General features: G+C 42.1%; 1 protein-coding gene across 1 annotated transcript; it reads right to left on the bottom strand.

The window, feature by feature from the left end:
- Positions 1–459: 459 nt before the first annotated feature.
- Positions 460–15,668, bottom strand: fam120b (family with sequence similarity 120 member B; the record flags this gene model as incomplete). The annotated part of the gene is given in 12 exon segments (XM_079286133.1): positions 460–887; positions 989–1,247; positions 5,139–5,286; positions 5,483–5,689; positions 8,507–8,599; positions 10,530–10,702; positions 11,049–11,150; positions 11,420–11,603; positions 11,694–11,922; positions 13,992–14,083; positions 14,086–14,291; positions 15,533–15,668. Coding segments are annotated over 12 exon segments (1,860 nt in total). The 3' UTR covers positions 460–856.
- Between the last annotated feature and the right edge of the window lie 4,850 nt (positions 15,669–20,518).

The following is a 20,518-nucleotide window of genomic DNA, read 5'->3' as shown; positions in this document are numbered from 1 at the left end:
CACACAGAAATGAGAGCACTCAGGCTGTGGAACTTTCTCTGCATCCTTTTCCTCTCTGGTAAATTTTATGACATTCACTGCTACAGGAAGACAATCTGTCAGCCTTGCTGTAAAGGCTATACATTCATCATCAACCCAACAAACATGCACACACACACACACGCACGCACATAATTTGATCCCAACACTCAAGTTGCCTCACTTTGTTTTTGACGTGTCACAAACGGCTCTTGGCATCACCTTACAGAGGTGTATAAATCTCCGGCACGGACGGCCTATTTTAGCTGATACTTGATACTTTGATTACTGTTTCTCTAGTTAAAACCATGCCTTTAAAAGGATTATACCACTGGACACACACAGCTTTTAAGATCTCTGTTCTTTTATTGTCAAAGATAAGAGGTGAAACAGGCTCTGGGATTAACCATTGATCTACTTCAGCGCATATTTGAAGTAGCTCATTTCTGTGTTTGTTTGGTGAGTGCTGATGTGAACTGTACATTCTTCGTCACATTAAAACAGGTAAGTTGCCCTGATATAAAGTTGAGGCTTTAAAATGATTTGCTTATTAAAGTATGTCTACCGGATTATTTTGAGATGCACAGAAAAAGACAAATTAAGGTCAAAATGGCAAATTAAATGACGATTCCTAATCTCTTCATCCCGCCTTCTCTTAATCCCCATTTCTCTACTTACTGCATCCTTTAGACAAACATTCCTGACGGGTAATTCACTAACCAGTTTGTTCAGAGACATTTGATTCCTTCACTCCTTTCATCACATCTCTCCCATCCTCTTAACTCCTCAAATCCTCCCCTATAATCCTCCTCTTCTCTCCTCTCTATTCGGGGTTGAGTTATGTTCCTGGTGCAGGAGGCTGCGACCATCTGAGAGGAGGGGAGGGGATGAAATGTGACATTATAGAGGAGATAAGAACAGACGAAACATTAAAAAAGAGGAGGAACATCTAGTTCCACACCGATGTTACCTCTGAGCCGGCCTGTATCTCCCTCTGTTGTGGTACGATCGACCTCTGGACTGCATTTGAGGACGCCTCGTGTTCTGGGCTCCTCCATCATGGCCGTAAGAGCGAGAGTGAGGGTTGAAATGGTCTCCTCTCTGCCACAGTCTCTCACTGCTGTCATTTTCACTCGGGGCTCCACTTGCCTCCCCTCTCTCCCTCCATCCTCCTCCATGTCGATGGCCTCCTGTTGTTTCTCCTCTTTTCCTCCAGTTCTCACTGCCACCTGAAAGTGAGAAATGTCATGTTTAAAAGGACAGTAAAACTGATTAAGTCCTACATGAACACACTACGCTCCGACAAAGTTTCTGTATTGTCGCGTACTGTCTTGTTTGAAGTGCGATCTTGTGTACACCGGTGTTTTCTGCTGCAACCGAAACCGATGCCGATGAGAGCAGAGAGAGCGAATTAAAACAGTTAAGTTGTGGAAAATCAAAACAATATATTTTAGTTTTCTGCTGAATTATTATCCCATATTATAGCCTTTATCATTTTAACAGGCTGGACTAATGGAACGGGTAAGTGATGAGTTAAGGTTGACTTTGATGAATTCAACAATCTTAGTAAATCTGGAATAAATGACCCACTATGTGAAAAAACTATTGTTTTTTCCCCTCCCATCTCTCTCTCTCTCTGTTCATTTTCAATTCCATAAGGCAGAAGTCTAGAGTGTGCAAGCTTTGGTTACACGCACGCACGCACGCACGCACGCACGCGCGCACACACACACACACACACACACACACACACACACACACACACACACACACACACACACACACACACACACACACACACACACACACACACACACACACACAGTTTGCCTTTAAAGTCTGTCCACAATTATTTCAAGGTTACCCACAGAACAGCCAAAAAAACAACCCATGGCCATATCACAGAGGACACACACACTCATCACGTCTGACAAACGCTGCCAGTGCTGAAAGTCGAATTATTCAGAAAAGAAAAAGTTCCACAAAGCTGAACGCTTACAGATCTCCTTGTCAACTGTCATCTAACAAATAAAAAAAACTAAGATGAAACATATGTTTGTGTTTATGGTCTGTTGCTCTACTTTTGGTTACAAAATCAATTAACAGACAGAAAAAGCTAAATGTGTCCCTACTCCTGTTTAGCTCCCATTAAAATCTGCCCTCACATTCAGAAAAGCCTGTGAGATGCTTTTCACTTCAGGAGCTTTGACAGATGTGGCAGATTTTAATGACAAAATGCTTGAAATAAAGCACCAAGTCCAACTTTAGACGTTGACAAAAGGGAGCCGTAGCCAGCTAGGACAAATCAGCCGCCATGCTTCTTTCAATCCACTCACTCAATGTGAAAGTACAGACAAAAAGAAACCATGAAAGTCAGTCAGTCAGGCCACAAACACCAAAACTGTTTCCGTGGTTGACTTGTCTTTTGGAAAAGTTTCAGTTCCTCAGATTGAGATTCAGACCAAAACCAAAACGGTGCGATAAATAAGATTAGAGAGAGGTATGAGAATAAATGTGTTCTTTCTTTGTCAGCGGAGAGTTAAATGTGTGTTAATGAAAATCAAAACCATCAGAGGACAGAGTGGAGGAGACGACACTGCTCTAAAGTAAAATATAGTCTACGTATGGGAATCAATCTGAAATAAACTGAAGAGACGTGGGAGAGCAGCTAAACTGGATCCACTGTTGGAGTGTAATTGCAAGGGCAGGCGGGCAGAGGAGATATTTGCTGAGGAGACTAAACATCAGGCCTGATTCCAAACAAAAACCAAACCGGGCCCTCAACGATACCACATAGCGCCACCACTACTCTCACGCACACACAAACTCTCTGTCTCTCTCTCAAACACACACACACACACACTCTATATCCCCACAGTAATGATTGGTGTCTGCGTCTGGCAGAAATGAAACACCGAGGTAGAAAGAGTGTATAGCCTTCCATCTGTAAAACCAGAAACATCTTCAGGAGACCAACGAGGGTTGACTTGGGCAAAACGCAGACAGTTCGGCGCAATTCTGGGAGACTCTGGACCAACATGGCACGCAGAGAGACGGTCGCTCAAGGTTTACTAAAGGCTTAGTCACACTCAGAAACTATGGGTTCACGTTTCATAAGCTTCTGCTGAGTCGTCTTCTGAGATTGAACACTGAGCAGGACGAGTCCTGAACCAACAGGAAGCTCAACTTGACCTAAAGTCTGAGAGCATCATATACTGACAGGCCACATTCAAGGCCTTTACACACCGGGGGCGGGGTTTTTCTTCATGCGATTAATTTACATGTCAATTGATCTTTTCGAACTGCTGTTTTGTTCTTTCACACAGAACACAAATCTTACGTGGCAAAAAAAAGAGGCATCAACCAATCAATCAACCAATGTGCGTACACTACATTGTACAACATCACAGAGGCTCCGTGGTCCGAACCAAGACAGCAGACTTTATTACTCGTTTCAATCTTGACAAAGGCAGCGCATACTGGATCCACTCCTTCAGTTCTTACCTTTCACTATCAAAGCCCTAGACATATACACTGCGTAACTGTTTACCAGAGGGACATCAAATTCATTCAGAGCATTTCGCTAAAACAAAACTCTATGAAATAGCTCACAATAGCTTAGACTACCAGTAGTTGATCCTTGTGCTGTCACGAATTTGCATTGCTGCCGTTATGAATAGCATAGATGACAAGTATTTCGAAATTTTCATGTTGTTTCACGTCGTCACGCCCCTGGTGTGTAAAGGCCTTATCACAATTCCAGTTGTAGGCGTTTATGAGGGTGAATGTGTTTGAAAATCTGTGTATAATTAGATGGAAAGGCGTCTGGAGAATGTTAAGGCTCTGAATGCAGCACCACAAAGAGAACAACAGTGAGCAATGGGGAAAAGAGAGGATGAAGAAAACAGTAAAAGAAAAATAAAAGGATGATGAGTTAGACAGAGGGGAACGACTGAGGGGAAGGGGAGAGACATGAGAGCGAGGTCTGTAATCAGTCAGCCTTGTTGTGTGTCTTAAAATAGAGCTCTCGCAGCCTATAAACAGAAACCTACTATTACTGGTGCACTGACTAGGCAAAGTCTCGGATCCAAGCGTGCACGTGTATGTGTGTGTGTACGTGCTCACGCTGGTATGCATTCAGGTTGCAGCACACATGGAGCTCGTTACAGCGAGGCCCTCTGGGTAATGTGGTTCGGTGAGGGGCACCAGAGAACTACAACCACAGATGAACTGTCAGATTAAAATGCTGCTACTCTGTTTGGCTCCAGGAGTATTTTCATCAGTTTTTCATGTGAGCCACTGTGTGTTTCTACCGCACGGATCACTGGAGGCCCTTTTACGTCTCTGTACAGCGATTAGACATAAAGACAAATAATACAGCCATCAAAACATCACTTGTATAATGTTTTGGGGGGCATTTTTTCTTATTCATTGTAAACTTTACAATAAGAAAAGGAAACACAGGAAGACAAAGAGGGATGTGATGCCACAACGGCCCCCAGCCAGATTTGCACCAAGGCCTTGTGGTTATATGGTATGCATCTTAACCACCAGGCCACCAGGGCGCCCTAGAAACACCATAACATTTCTTAATTCAGGTCAAAACGTTTTTCTCTCTCTGACCTTTATTTAACCATGATGGTCACAATACCGAAATCTCTGGTTCTGGTCAAAATAGCAACATAATTATGTTACACGAAACAACACAGAACCAACATTCACCGACAGAGTTGAGTCAGAGGAAAGAAGGAGAAAACAATGGCAGCCACTAAATCCATTTTAAAACACGAACATTAATCAAAACAACAGAACATGCTCATTTCAGTTCAAATATCTGTGATCCACTACAAAAAGAATTCCCCAACTAAATGTAAGGTTAAGTTGTTCCGGTATGTTCTAGTGCAATTTTCAGAGTTCTATGCCTATTTTGATCATTATCTGGATAATATTGTGAATCACAATTATTTTAAACAGGATAATGGTGACATGAAAGTTACATATTGTCCAATGCCTACCGGTCACAAGTGAAAAGAAAGTGTTCACTTACACTGAAATCAATCTGTGAAAGGCAGTTGGCTGAAGTTGTAGGTAAAGACATGTCAGTCAGAATTACGTCTCACCTGCGTGTCTTTCTCTGTGTCTGGGTCCTGGTGTGATTCTGTGACCTTGTTCTGGTGCATAGGGTCTGGACTGCAGGACTCTGCCTCGCTTCCTGCAGGTTTCTGTAAGTTTCTCTCTCAGGCGAAGAAACAGAGACAAACAGGACGTCTGGAGAGTAAGGCAAACGATAACACACTTTGGTCACTCTTGTCTCAATCATTCTGTTCATGGCAAAAAATAATACAGAAAATCATACAAGCAGTTGCAACAGAAGACAACTTTTTTTCTTTCCTCAAAATCATACCACAAACAACACACAAACACACACACACATTCCCCTTTTTGTTTTTCTGTCTCCACTCACATCGCTGTCCAGCAACACAGTCTTCTCTGTGCCGCTATGTGCCAGCAGGTACTTTGAGTGGAATAGCCGTCCATCGAAGCTGTGCCAAGGCATAAGGGCAGCGATGGGCAGCGGGCAGCCGCTGGCACAGTTCGCACCCAGCAGGTTGCTCAGTCCTCGGACGTAGAGAGATCCCAGCTGCACCGCACGACTGGACAGGACAGGCAGCTGAGAATAGAGGAGGGAAAGAAGTTTGGCTTCATCTTTGGTTGGAAGTACATCTTCATCACGAGGCTCGATACTTTGGAGTATCTCTACTTTAAAGATGAGACAAACACCACTGCAGTGGCCGTGACTCTCTTTTGAGCTGCCAGCAGGTCATACCCGACTTCAACACACAGGTGAAGTTTCACCACTGACCACACAGACGATCACTCCACCATACGTAGAGAGAGCATCATTTAAACAGTGCTCGCCTTAAAGAGCCATCTGTTTCTCCAATATGCTTAGTGTCACCACCGAAACAAATTTCTTACAATTTTACTCCCAGCTGCTAAACTAATTGATGAATTGAACCCCAATTTGCACAACCTCATCTGCTCAAGCCTAACACATAAATCACACAATGATATACGACTCAGACCACCCACTTCACTGTCACTCGCTAGCTAGGGGAAAGTGATCTGGTTTCCACATTTCACTGTGAAACTTCTTTGCATAGATTTGTTCACTGCAACAGCATCTCACACTTATATGAAAGTAAGATTCAGGTGGGATTTAAATGAGGCCGTAGACTTTCCTTAGTAAATGATTTGATGATTGACACTATGAATTCTTGCAAGGTTGACTGATGAGGCCAGAGGGAGAAATGTGAATGCCAGACGGCCAGTACACCACTAGACACAATATTCTCCTCAGATATTTTATGTTTCGGCAAAATAAATGCTGGTGCGAGGATTTTTGGATTCAGTTAGGATAGTTTCAGTTGACCCACTAAAGTGAAAACAGGATGATTATGTTGTTTTTTGACAAAGACCATAAAAAAGAGAAAGAGCGGGAAGAAAGAAGAAACTGGAGTAGGACAACAAAGAAAAAGAAGACGAGGGTGATGAAGAAGAAGTGGAGAGCAAGCTAACTGTGACAACACCAGGCAGATGTTCTCAGTGTGTGCGTGTATGTGTGTGTGTTCTTTTTGCTCTCACCTGTCCTCTGGTAGATAGCACTGATAACAGTGATTACGTGTGTACACACACACACACACACACACACACACACACACACACACACACACACAGCCCTGCCTGCCACCTGCTTCCAGTCAAATACAGCTTCACCTTCTGAAAACAATGAACCAAAAGCTTGAAGGCGCACACAAACACACCGACACAAAAAGAGAGGGAGAGAATAAAAGAGATAAAATGCAACGTGAAGAGAGACAGAAAAAAGAGAAAGTGGTCGAGAGCGTTAAGTAGAGGAACATGAGAACACTCAAAGTGAGAGAGACAAAGACAGAAACATGTGTGAGTGTGTGTGTGTCCAGCGGGCGGAGTGTGCTTGGTGTAAATAGCTCCATGTGGTGAGCGTCAGCCAGGACAGACAGGCGACTGTCGCCAGCACACTCTCTGTCTCACACACACACACACACACACACACACACACACACACACACACACACACACACACACACACACACACACACACACACACACGCATCTCAAAACCTACCCGTAACCCCTTTCCCCTAAACACACACACATATGGTATGAGTCATTTTCAGTCAGCTGAACACAATTCAAATTGTAAATTTTTCGTGTTTTGAAAAAATAAAGAGGTTTTCAATTGGTACAGTGCTCTGCACACACACGCATGCATACAGAATCTAATATTTAAATAAATTACTGTTCATGTCCGTATATTCATGCATTATATGATATCTGTGTGTGTGTGTGTGTGTGTGTGTAGTTAATCCATACTAGTCACTCAGTTAACCCCCCTGCTGCAGCCTTGAACTTCTCCCAGACAGCATACTCAAATCAACGCCCAGCCCTAATTATTGTGTAGGAAACAGACAGGCAGCAAAAATACAAATTACTTGACATAAGTATGGTAATTAAGCAGTAAAAATAAATGGGGCTACAACAAGGCAGCAAACAGCGCAACCGCTTTCCCAGAGAATGGAAAAGCACAGCTGACTCTTGAATCTGTGAGAGCTCATGAGTCAGATCCACTGAGCTCACTGCAGACCGTGAGGAGAAGTAACAATGCTGCCTCGCTGATGTTATTGACACGTCTGTCTAGATTAAGACTGCAAACTATTGAGTCTTGGCATTATCTATCTATCAATCAATCTATCGATTATTGTTTACGACCACTTAGTAAACATTGTGAAAAAGCCCATTACAAGTTTCTGAAGCCCAAAGTGACGTCTTCAAATTAATTGTGTTGTTACAATAACTGAAATGATTGTGACATTTATTTAAAATAAATCTTCTGTCAGTTTCTGTGTAAGCGTTCATTCTGATCAGTGTTTCTTCATCGCTGGGCATCAGAACGGCTGCTCAGGTCAGAGGTTCATGTCCTGCATGTACTTTAATACATCATCGGAATTTCATAATTTACAACGCTGCGACGTAACAATGTGATCACAGTGAAGCTGTGAGTCGGATTTGGCTCTAGTTAACACAGATTTCTCATAATTTGATCACTAGCTATAACAAGGGCAACTTGAACTACAGCTGCTTCACATGTGACAGTGATATCATCTCAAACCATCAGATTTCAGGTTGTGTCTGTAAAAACATACAAGAACATAAATTAAGAATCCAGATTTTTTTTAAATCTATAGTACAAAAATGACCATTTCCAATACAACCACACTGCAGTTCAGCCATAATTGTTTTGGTTTTTTTGTTTGTTGACTGTAAACTGGAGGAGACATTGTCTTCTTGCAGCAGGAACGTCAACAACGTTGGGGTGCATTGGATCTGTTCCTTTTCAAAAACAGTGGACCATTTACACATTATGCGTGCGTTTGTGTTCACTGACCTTGATCTGTTGAAGCTCATCAGGGGATTTTAGTCTCAGACACACAGCCTGACTCAGGTAAGCATCCACGTCTTCTTGAGAAGCAGTTTGTACCTGAAAACATACAAACACACACACAGTGGACAATATATAGTTAGTCAACTCAATCACATCCCAGTTTGTCTTTTGTGTGGGTCCGTTTGTTTGGTCTGCTCTCTGTACAACAATTCAACAGAGAAAGGAAAAATGCTGAAAGCAGAAACAAGGCTGCCCAGCTGTGTGTACAAAACAAACAAACCCTGAAGCAATTTAAACTGAAGAGTGACGAGGGAATGTGAGCGCAGCCGTGATCAGACAACAACAGCTACTGTTGTCTGTCAGCCCGACTACTCGTCTAACGGGCCGTCTAACAAGCTGCTCTTCTGTCCATCTGTTGGTCCGTCATCCATTTAAATGATCTGTTTGTTATCCCCAAAGTCGAGATCCTTTGAGTCTAAACTGAACAGAGTGGTGCTCGGTAAAATGATATTGTAACGGTTGGTCTAACTTACAAAGGTGTAGGGTTAATGTTTGTTCAAACTTCACCGATCGTATGTCTGACTATGGCAACCCTTCTTGTTTTTCTGTTGTATAAAGCTTTTGGTGGCTCCAGAACGGGCTGCGTAAAGCCTCAAGTGATGTCACTTGAGTCCGCTTTGGTTGGGGCTGAAGAATACAAGTTTGGAAATGAAAAATTGAATTTGATTTGTTGTTGTTTTTTTACTGTCGTGAGTCCGACAATTTTATGGGAGAACTTTAACGAACGCATTTTATACATTGCGACACAAAGATGTTTAAATTGAAGCATTGTTTTGAAAAATGCAAAGCAAGTGAAATCTCTTGTGTCAGACCTGTTTGTTACAGAGGTGATCAATTAATCTGCAGAGTTAATGTTTGTTTAGCTTCTGCGAAATGACGCATGCACCTTTATCCAGGTGATGTGATCCTGTAATCTCTGTTGTGTTAAAGCTCAATAAGATGACGTCAATGCAGAATGTGCAAACCAAAATCACAAATCTCTGCTTTTTACTACTCCTCCGGTTTACTTTGAAAAGTGATCACTCTGTTGGAAGAGTTAAAAAACAAGGCATTAGAACAGGATTACAAACAGCACACATGTTTACAGTTTAATATTTACAACCAAAATAAGGACACAATTGTAGCAAGGTGAATTAAGAAATGGCTCTTAAGATATTCAAAGCCTCTGGGTGGTTATCAGAGCAGCTGTTGACGTAAGAGCTGGAGTTACAAAGACCAGTGTCTGTGGCTGAACTGGGCACTCAGTGGGTGATAGTGGTCACCATTAAGCCAAGACAAAACAACACACAACAAACCGCCAACAAGTGATGTTTAACTTCAAATCACAAGTTGACAAAAGAGCAGAATAATTGTTGTCTATATGTTATAGTAGTAAATCCTACATCAAAAGATGACTTATATGCCTCAATACAAACTGATGCTATTGTGCCCGACTGCTTCATTTACAGTAACAGCTTAACCTATTCATTGAATGCAAAAGCCAAACATGCCGCCAGACCAGTGAAAACCAAAACAGTGGCATCAATCACAGTGAAGTACCCATCACTAATGATGCTTCATGTGTTCTGCACCTGGAACACCCAACATGACTCAAGAGACGGTTGTAGTGGAATAAAAACTAGTATAGCATCAAAAACATTCACTTACGTGTCATTTTAATTAGAAGAACAAATTATTTATCACTCAAGTAAATACTATTTTCTATTTGTTGTTGTTGTTTCTATTTTATAAATACCTTTCAATGACTCATGAGATATGAGAGTCTCAAGTCTTTGATTGGGGTTTTCAGTTTATCTTTCCCAGAGGGTTTTATGTAGTTAGGCAAAGTGTTTCCACCTTTTCCTGATAAATTAATTAGATTTTTGCTCAATAAATACTCTCCTCAGCATTGGCTAACGACCTTTCTTGAATTTCTTTTCATCATCCACTGAAACCTATCAAAGAAACGAGAAAGAGTTGACACTACCTGGAGGACTATGTACGTGACCAGGCAGAGGGCAGCCAGGAGAGACTCTTCAATGCCTCCAGACAAGTCGGAGAACTCCTGGCAATCGAAGATTGAAAGGAAGGACATCAAGCGTAGTGTAGAAACTTCAGGACCAGTGCCGAACCATAACAAGTCCAGACTGGGCTGATCACCTACACATTCAGACAGAGAAACATTACCGTGGGACTTTCTCTTCAAGCTTTCAAACATAACCAGAAGCAACTTTTCATGTCATCCTGATGGACAAACATAATTCATAGGAAACATTGCAACTTGCTCTTCGACCAAATGACCCCTTTGTTGTTGTTCTGTTGCTTATTAGAAGCTTTGTAAACTTAAAGCATAGACTAACATCATCCATACTTTAAAGCAAACCTCATCTCCTAATTCTCCAAATTAACATCAGCTGGCATAACTAGATTCAAATCAGTTTTTGTCTGTAAACAGCTGCCAATAAATACAGAGAACAGCAAATGAGGAAACGAGCAGGTACAGTACATGGGAGGCAGATTGGGACAGGGTGGACCATGTCAGGTTCCTTCAGAGGGTTTCCAGGATAGACAAACCATTCCCTGACTGCTGGAAGGTCGACGCTGCTGCCTGAAAACAAGCAAAGCAAAGTCATGGTCAGACTTGGCCTGACTTTGCACCATTGTATGGCGAAGACAAAAGAGCTTTCTTTATTTTTAAACTACTCCTCTTAACTACTACTCTCCTCTGTACATTTGTGGGTGTCTACCTTCAGATGTGCATTTGTCTGTTGGTGACTTTATACTTAGATATTTGGTTTTCTGGCAATGTGCATGTTGTTGCCAGAGTGCGTGTGCGTGTCTGTGTGTTTATGACATCCAGTAAGTTCACTGTCCTACCGTCACGGCCGTGCAGCAGCAGCAGCCCATAGATGCGCTGTCTGCAGGGCTTGTAGACGAGGGCCTGAGGCAGCAACTCAGTGTTCTCCTCGTCCTCCAGAGTGTTGCTACATTCAATAACTCCCTGACACACAACACTGTAAACCATGAAACCCTCTGTGGCTACATGCTTCTCTCTGCAGGCCTGGGGAAGATCACAAAGTAAGGCATCGCAAGTCAATGTGACATTTGGTACTCTCAAAACAGAAGAGACACAATGAGGGGCAGAACATACCTTTAATATTTCTGGACTAACATATTTCTCAAAGGCAGAGGGAAGTGCAGAGATGCCACCTCGCTGAAAAGCTTCCTGTCCAGGCAGCAAGTAAGAGCGAACCCCCCTCTTCAATAGCTCTCTGTGAGGAGCTGACAGGTTCAGAGACTGAGGAATGAGCTCAGTTTCTTTTTCCTCGCCTCCCCACAAGGAGCTCACAAGGTGGGCTACAGCGATACAACATCCTCTCCTGTCCACAGGTGAAGAGGAGACGCAGAGTGAACGGGGAGATTTCTAAGCTGTTTCGTCACATGGAGGCATATGGAGAGCAGCCCGGTAGAGAGCTCTTTTGTCTGCCTTCTGGTCTGGCAACATTCACATGCTTTGCTCTCAGGTCAGCATTTACAAAACAACGCAGTAGCCCTCTTGTACATAATGTATACGCTGTGATAATAAAGCCAATAATGTATATTACAGACTATAAATCATTGGATGGGGTTTGAACTGATATCCAGTGGTAGTTCTTGTTTTTCTGTTTATGGTGCAATTATTGTCTCTGTTTGATATTGTTTTCTTATTGCAGATGTTGTTGTTGTTTACAGGTCATTGGGTCAGGAGGTGTTTTGCTCAGTGCAGGAGGCTGACTATGAGATTGCCAGCTATGCTCGTCAGCATGGCTGTATGGGCATTCTGGGTCAGGACTCAGACTTCATCATATACGACAGGTTTGTTAAAATGTTTTCACTTTGGCACTTCGTTAGATTGACAAAAACAAAACTTAAATTCCTGTAGAAAGACTTACACTACACTACCTACTGGTCAGTTAAAATGCTCATTAATAGATGAATTGATGTAATTGATCAGACAGTGACATGTGGTTTTATATTTTAAAGTGCCCCCTACTTGTCTGTGGCAGAGCTGCAGGATAGACAGCCTCACCACTGTCATGTACGACCGACGGAGGCTCTGCCGAACCATCGGATTGACCGTTACCCAGCTACCACTGCTGGCCTGTCTCTTAGGTAACGATGTGGTGTCAGAGGAGCAGATGCAGCACATCAGGAACAACGCCATGACAACATACAGGTATCTGGGGTTTGTTCTTAATATTTGTTGAAATGTATGAGGAATTTACACTCGTGTCCTTTTCTAGATAAATCACACCTCTGTCGTTGACTACATTATAAGAAAATTATAATGTGTACTGAATGCACCCCTTCATAATATTTAGAAACATGTTCCATGAAATTATTTTCCAAGGCAGACTAATCGTGATTAGGCATTCCACTGTGAGTAAACTGAGTTAAAGTGTAGATGATTATTGTTTCCCAGGACAAACAATCCCACATCACGCTCTGGTGCTCCTCAGGGGCAGAAGGTGCTCGCTGTAGCCCACCTTGTGAGCTCCTTGTGGGGAGGCGAGGAAAAAGAAACTGAGCTCATTCCTCAGTCTCTGAACCTGTCAGCTCCTCACAGAGAGCTATTGAAGAGGGGGGTTCGCTCTTACTTGCTGCCTGGACAGGAAGCTTTTCAGCGAGGTGGCATCTCTGCACTTCCCTCTGCCTTTGAGAAATATGTTAGTCCAGAAATATTAAAGGTATGTTCTGCCCCTCATTGTGTCTCTTCGGTCAGTTGAGTAAACTCCAGGCTCTGCCAGTTCAGATTTCAATGTCAATGACGTTTAATATATCGTGTCGATGTCTTCTCAATTCTTTGACATTGTAAACATCTAATGCTCAAAATAATCTGTCACTAAACTCTAAAACTAAAGAAAGTAGTGGATTGATTTATTTAAACAACAATACCCAGGGTGGGTGAAATATATTCCACATTGTTATACAATATATACCAATGTGACATCACATAAAAAAAACAAAAATTACAATAATAACCTCCAGCTGGATTATCTGGAATAAGTATAAAGGGACAATGTCAACAAAGAAATTTAAAAACTAAACTTGTAGCTATTGCCATGAAGTCAGGACTTATTGTTCATGTCACGGGTAGAGTTAGAATGATGTTGTGATGTTTGGGTGTTGTGAAAGTATATTAAAAAGGGTCCGTGAGTTTCTTCTCTGAGCCGCTGACTGCGTGGGCGAGGTAGCATTCTTCAATTTGAGCAAAACTGTGCATCTGGCCAAGAGTGAGACAAAGGCCACCATGCAGAGCTCATCAGATGTCAGATGAAGATTGTCTCCTTCAGTAATATCAAACAGAGCTCCCAGAGGGTTCGGATCTAGATTCTGCTTTAAGATGTTGGATGGAGTAGATGTCTCTCCATCATTTATGTATATGAGGGCACGGCCAGTACATCAGTACCTGCATTTGCCGCAGGTGCGGGTGATATCAGACAATTTGACTTTCAACATATTCAAGTTCAATATATTTGAACGCAACAAGTTCACAGTCAGTTTCTTTCTTTCCTCACCCACACTTGTCTCTTCTGCTCTTCCACCACTCCATCGAAGAAGAAGACCAGTCTGATGCCTGCTGATGTGAAGGCCTCCACCCAGCGCTTCAGCACATCCATGTACTCCCTCCACTGCCCCCCACACACCCAGTCCTTACAGGAGTACCAGTGACGCAAGCAGGCCATACCATCCACAACGAGTGTGGGGCCTAAATGAGAGTGAAAACACAAATGTAACAGAGAGCAGGCCTGTATGCTAACATACTCTGAGAAAAGACACATCCCCAACAATCAAGTGTACTGTTTTTTAAATCTTTTAGTTTACCAAGCTTACAAAGATTATCAAGATTATCAAAGCCAGTCATTCGGACTGCTAGGCTCGGCTGTCTCAGTCCCTGATTTCACTTTGACTGTATTCCTGTTTGCACGACTCTTAACTTTTAAACTACGAGCATCACTGAATCTAAGTCGATGTATGTCATTGTGAACAGCAGTTATTGTAATTAGAAATACTGGAGTAACACATGAATGCTTTCACTAATAGTGTGCTATAAATATGAAACTAGCCCAAACTGAAATGTTAACTCCTTTTGGGAAATTAGAATTCAGTTACAGTTTTTGGCTCATCACCCAGACAAGACAGATGCATGTGTCTTCTCACTGAATATCAAACAATGCACACTGGACAAGTAGTAGACATACTTGCATTGGTTTTAAGAAGCAGCACAATTAATCATACTGTATAAGCGTGAGATTGTTGTTGTATTTTATATACTAATATCCAGGGGCGTCGTTAGGCCTATTTTAGTGGGGCTGAAGCCCCCCTAAAATGTTCTTCAGCCCCCCCAAATAATTTTTTTTTTTGGTGATGTCATTAAATTAAACTATTGTTTCTCACATGGACAATTTATTTATAACTCTAACATGCTACATATGTGCGTGCGTTCTGGTTTGTATGTTTTCTCACCCTTCAAATTACAATCCAATGGCCATCATCATACTTAACGATATCAAGTTGACAGTCAGGTCCATTCTCCATCCATTGTGTGCGGTCCCTTTAAGAATTAGGATTTGGGAGTGACGCGGATATGAAAGCTAGTTTATCCGTCTTTCCTTTACAAGCAGGAAAATTATTTCTCTCTTTATTTGAGAAAAGTTCATATTTGTGTTGTCAAATTTCACTATGATCCTGAAATGCTGTCTCTTGTGTTGTCATATACTGAATGCAAGCAAAACTACAGAGCAAAATCACACTCTTCTGATTGAAGCAATCTATGAACTGTCTGAAACAATGGATATCCATGGCCTCAAATGGGCCCCAAAAACAATTGCCTCAAACATGCCACTCCCCTTGGGGCTAAGGCCCCCCGTCTTTCAATCATAGAAACGCCCCTGCTAATAACTCACTGCTGCTCCCCACACTGTCACACTCGTGCACACTGAACTCAACTGGTAGTGTCAGCTGTGCTGCTGCAGCCTCGCTGGCTTTTGGCAACTTGTTGTCTGGCCATTTCTCTCAGATACACAGTCACACAGGCTTCTGGGCAGCAACTGTCCATAAAGTACTGAAGACCTTTCACACCCATCCCTGCAGAGAAGAAACAGAGAGACAGACTCAATTCATTGGTGACTTTAAACGTAACTTAGCAAAATGCTAAAAAGTATGCCAGTTTATTTGGACCGCCACGTTAATGTCACGTGTTCGCAACATCTGTTTAATTAACGTCACTGCAAGACGATAAACACCACGTGACAGCTTGCACAGCGATTCAGTTCAGGGTTCAGTGAGAGTAGACCTGGATGCTAAAGGTTCGCTTCCTGCCGTTTCACGTATTTATTGCGAGGCTGCTGCGTTTCCTTTACCTTCAAGCCAACTCGTCTCCAGTTATGTGTGTAAATAATTCCACCTTCTCGTAGAGAAGACTTACTTTTTAAATCGTGGTGTAGCCTACATGTGCAGGATGTATCCGTGTTGTGTTTACTTCAAATGACTTCCTATAATCTACGCATGACGTCATCACGTTGCAAAACAAAGCACACGTGCTCAGCGTACGGAGCCCACCGTTTGCAATGCATTAGTACCCACAGTGAATGATCTGTTTGATTAATCCAGATATAAAAGACTATGCAAACCAAACAAAATCTATCCTTAGAGCACACTTCGGACAACTAACTGAGATCATCATTGTACTGGTGCTGTAATGAAAAAGTAAACATCTTAAGGTGGCATGAATGAGAATAGACCATTGTGGTTATTGTGGGCTCAGTCCACCAATAATAACTCAGGCTAATTGCTCCCCAGCCTCTCCTGGAGAATGGGGGCTCTTTTCTGGAGTCACAAGCTATTAGGTCTACCTTCTCAACACAAAGCACCCCCGTCCCTTCCACTCTATTGTCTGAGTGGAACAGGAATAAAGAATGGGACATATGCTGGATGTCAGTCCAGCTGTCAGCATCTGTCGTTCCTCAGCCAGATGCTCTGTGGACTGGGAGGACAATCCACCCTTTCCAGTCAACTGATCTTCAAGGAGGGAGGAGCTGTGTTGTAAATCTGCCCCCCATGATTGCACTGGATGGTTATGGCCACTCGACTCATGAAGACCACATATAGGCATTTTAGTTTTAAATAGAACTTGGCCAATGGTTTGTGCCTCGGTTCCCCCAAAACACCTGCGACAATAATAATGGTAACTTCATTTTAAGTCTATAGGTTAGGATGACCTCAGCCTTGAGGACATTTTAGGAAACAGGGCTCTAGACATGCAGATGTTGAACAAACAGCTGCTTTACCTATTCTGAACTTGGCCCACTTGTCTTGAAGTTACATGTTCATGTACAAAACTGTTGAGCTGTAGAGCTTCAGGTCATTTCTCAGGTTTGGGTCCAAGTTGATCGTCTGGTAATCAGACTGAATTGCTATTTTATTTGTAATGTAAACAACAAGAGACAATGCAGTACACATTACATCAACATAACACAAAAAAGGTGTATGGTCAGACCAAACAAAACAGGGCAAAACAGAGAGAACAGATGACAATAGCTTGATATCACAAACAAGCACATAGTGTTACATATACAGTTTGCAGTTGTCCTGTAAAGTTGCTGTGAGTTTTTCTAGAGTGGAGTGATCTGAGAACATGCCAAATGGATGATTTTGCTAATTTTACATGATGTTCTTATCCACAATCAATGCTATTGATAATGCTTTAGTCAGATAGGAAGTGCAGAGCATCACCCAGCTGTGATATGGTTGGACAAAGGGCGAGGATCTAGTGTACAGAGCAGAGAAGTAAACGTAAATTGCATGTGGACTGTGACAGAATATCATGTGGGTTTCCCATTGGCTTCAGATAATGCGTCTTATGAGCTCTGTGTGGAAACGTTTGTATTGTATTGACATGGTTTTGGAATTGCAACTCATGGTTAACATGTTGTTGCATATATTGTGGCAATTTATGTGGAATGGCACTTTTTCACCTTATTTAACTTGCTGAAAAGATCAGAAATGCGTGTTGGTAACTCAGAAGTCTGGAATCATGATAATGAGCTGTACATCAAAATGAAAAAAGTGCCTTTCTTCGAATTTGATCAAGTTGATATTGTATGTGTCCCATCAAGCTCACACACTGTTCATGCTTGGTTTGATTAGGACCAGGCTCAGAGTTATTGTTCCTGGGAAAAATCTGTTTTCATATCCTGCACATGAAAAACATACACACAATGTACCTGGATGTGCACACATAGACATGCTTTATAGTCATGTCCCTGTGTATATCCTCTCTATGTGATCACAGAGGACCAGAGGTGCAAAGAGGTTTATCCTGCATGAGGCTGCATCCTATTTTCAGCAGACAGTGTTTGGGTTTGTTGCCTATTCACGTTGGATCTTTTCAACTTCCTCCTCCTCCTACACTTACTCTTCCTTCTCCCCTTCCATCTCCTCCCCTTTGAGTTCCTCCCCCCTATTGCCTCCCCCACGCCTGACCAAGGCTTGACTCAGGAGAAACAGAGGCAGATGTTCCAGGAGCACACGACTGCCCTCAACCCCCCCACCCCCCTCCCATTTGTACTGGATCAGCAGTTAACCCCCGGAAAGAATTGACCATACAAGCACGCACACACATACATACAAAGAACACCTCTGCACAAATCTGCACTGGCTCAACAGTTGTCCAACTGAATGAACAACACACACACTCACACATACACAAGTGCTGTCCAAATCCCCTCAGTGTCCCTGATAGTAGCCACCCTGGGGTCAGGCCTGGTGTCAGCGTCCAGGGCCGAGGGTCTCTCTGGGCAGCTGGCCTGGCTAATCCTGCTACTGGAGGCCACTGGTTCTCAAACTAAAGGCCAAGGACCCCCTGGGGGCCGCAGGGCAGGGATCTCAGGGATCAGGCAGTGTGCGATTTGTTCAAAAGTTTTTTGTTTGTTTGTTTGCTTGTTTTAAGTCAGTTAAACATTAAACATTACATTTCATGGTGCAGCAAGACTTAAACTGTGACAACCATGTCAGGTGGGAAATAAAAATGTGTTAAAGTCATCATCACAAATGTTTCATATTCATGTTATATAACCAAGCATTGTTCAAAACTACAGAACGTTGTTCCATGGTAAATTACAGGGGAAACATGTCCAACTAGGCATCAAACACCTTGGAATTTATCATTTAATTTAATGGTATAGCCATAAAACAAAAAATCTGAATTCCATTATTCCACAACTGCAACTAGTGCTTATTTTCAACAAACCCCCTGATTGTTTTCTCAATGAATTTGCTGATGTCTTTAAAATGCACTTTTTTCTGACCAACAATCTGAAATGCTAAATAATTTAATTTGATAACACAAAAGACAAAGAAAAACAGCAAATCCTCACATTACAGACACTAGAACTAAGTAATGTTTGGCAATTTTGCTTGCCAAATGACTGAAATGATGAATCAATTATCAAAATATTAGTTTATTGCTTATCTGACGAATGGTCTCAGCTTTCCTCAATATTAACACACATTTAAAGAAACACTGGAACAGACAGATGTGTGAAACATACAGAAAATTATTATTATCTGATATTGAAGATATTGGATGTGACAGTTAAGAGGGAAGTAAAACAAATACTGACCTTCAAAAAGTGAAATAACACAATCTTAGTACAGATACATACATATTTTCTCACTAAAATGACTTCCTATCTTTCATATGTCAGTATATCATATATGTACTGTAACACAGGTATACTACAAGTTTGTATCACACATTGAGGCTAACAGGTGGTGTAAGATGCTACATTCCTGACTGGGATGGTAGGCGTCCTCAGGTCTTTGTGGCTCTGATAGGGAGGGGACACGTACGTCTCCAGTTTCTGACATCACAGTGTCACACGACACTTCCTTTATCAGCAGATGAATGATCCTCACCTATCTATCTATCTATCTATCTATCCATCTATATATCTATAGATCTATCTATCCATCTGTCCATCTATCCATCTATCCATCTATCTATCTATCTATCTATCTATCTATCTATCTATCTATCTATCCATCTATCCATCTATCTATCTATCCATCTATCTATCTATCTATCTATCTATCCATCTATCCATCTATCTATCTATCTATCTATCTATCTATCTATCTATCTATCTATCTATCTATCTATCTATCTATCTATCCGTCTATCTATCGATCTATTAACACAATGTGATGGAATAAATACATAAAGAATGCAATGAATCAGACTAATGAAATAACATAGCGGCACAGGAATTTAAAACACTTGTCTAATTGAATAGCAGCCTCTATTCAGCCGTCCTTAACCCTTTTCACCCCGGGCACAAATTAAATATCTCAGTCAGCACCCCGGCTGATTAAAATTAGTATTCTCGTTGTGCATGTGGGAACCCAAGCAGCGTAGATGGAGTTACATTTGTTCTGGCTAAAATTGAATGATCCAGAGTCCCTGTGAACTCTAATTTTTATAACTGACAAGGCCAAAGGCTGCCATGCTACATGCAACGGTGCGTGTATGTGATCATGTGTTTGTGTGTGTGTGGGTAGTTGGTGTGATGGTGATATTGTGGAGGTTCCCACGACGGCCATCCGTCCATTTCTTGGCACACACACACACACGCACACACACACACACACTGGCCATATGGCCTGTGGCCACCTCATACTGATTGCATGCCTCCACTGTGATTTGGCAGAGGGTCCCATCAAGCAACTAGTCGCTGTACTATGAAGGCATTTGGCCTGTAAATCAGAGGCTGAAGAGAGAAATGAAGGAGGAAAAGGTGGAGGAAGGACATATAGATGTGAGAAACAGATTGATAGAGTGAGGAGGAAGAATAAAGGGATGTAAAGGAGAGACATGAAGAGACTCTATAGAGAGATAGAGATGAAGGAAATACATTTGGTAGCTGGTTGGTGTTG

This window comes from Melanostigma gelatinosum (assembly GCF_949748355.1).
Source record: "Melanostigma gelatinosum genome assembly, chromosome: 2".
NCBI classification, from domain to species: Eukaryota; Metazoa; Chordata; class Actinopteri; order Perciformes; family Zoarcidae; genus Melanostigma; species Melanostigma gelatinosum.
This window is presented reverse-complemented; position numbering and strand designations above follow the sequence as displayed.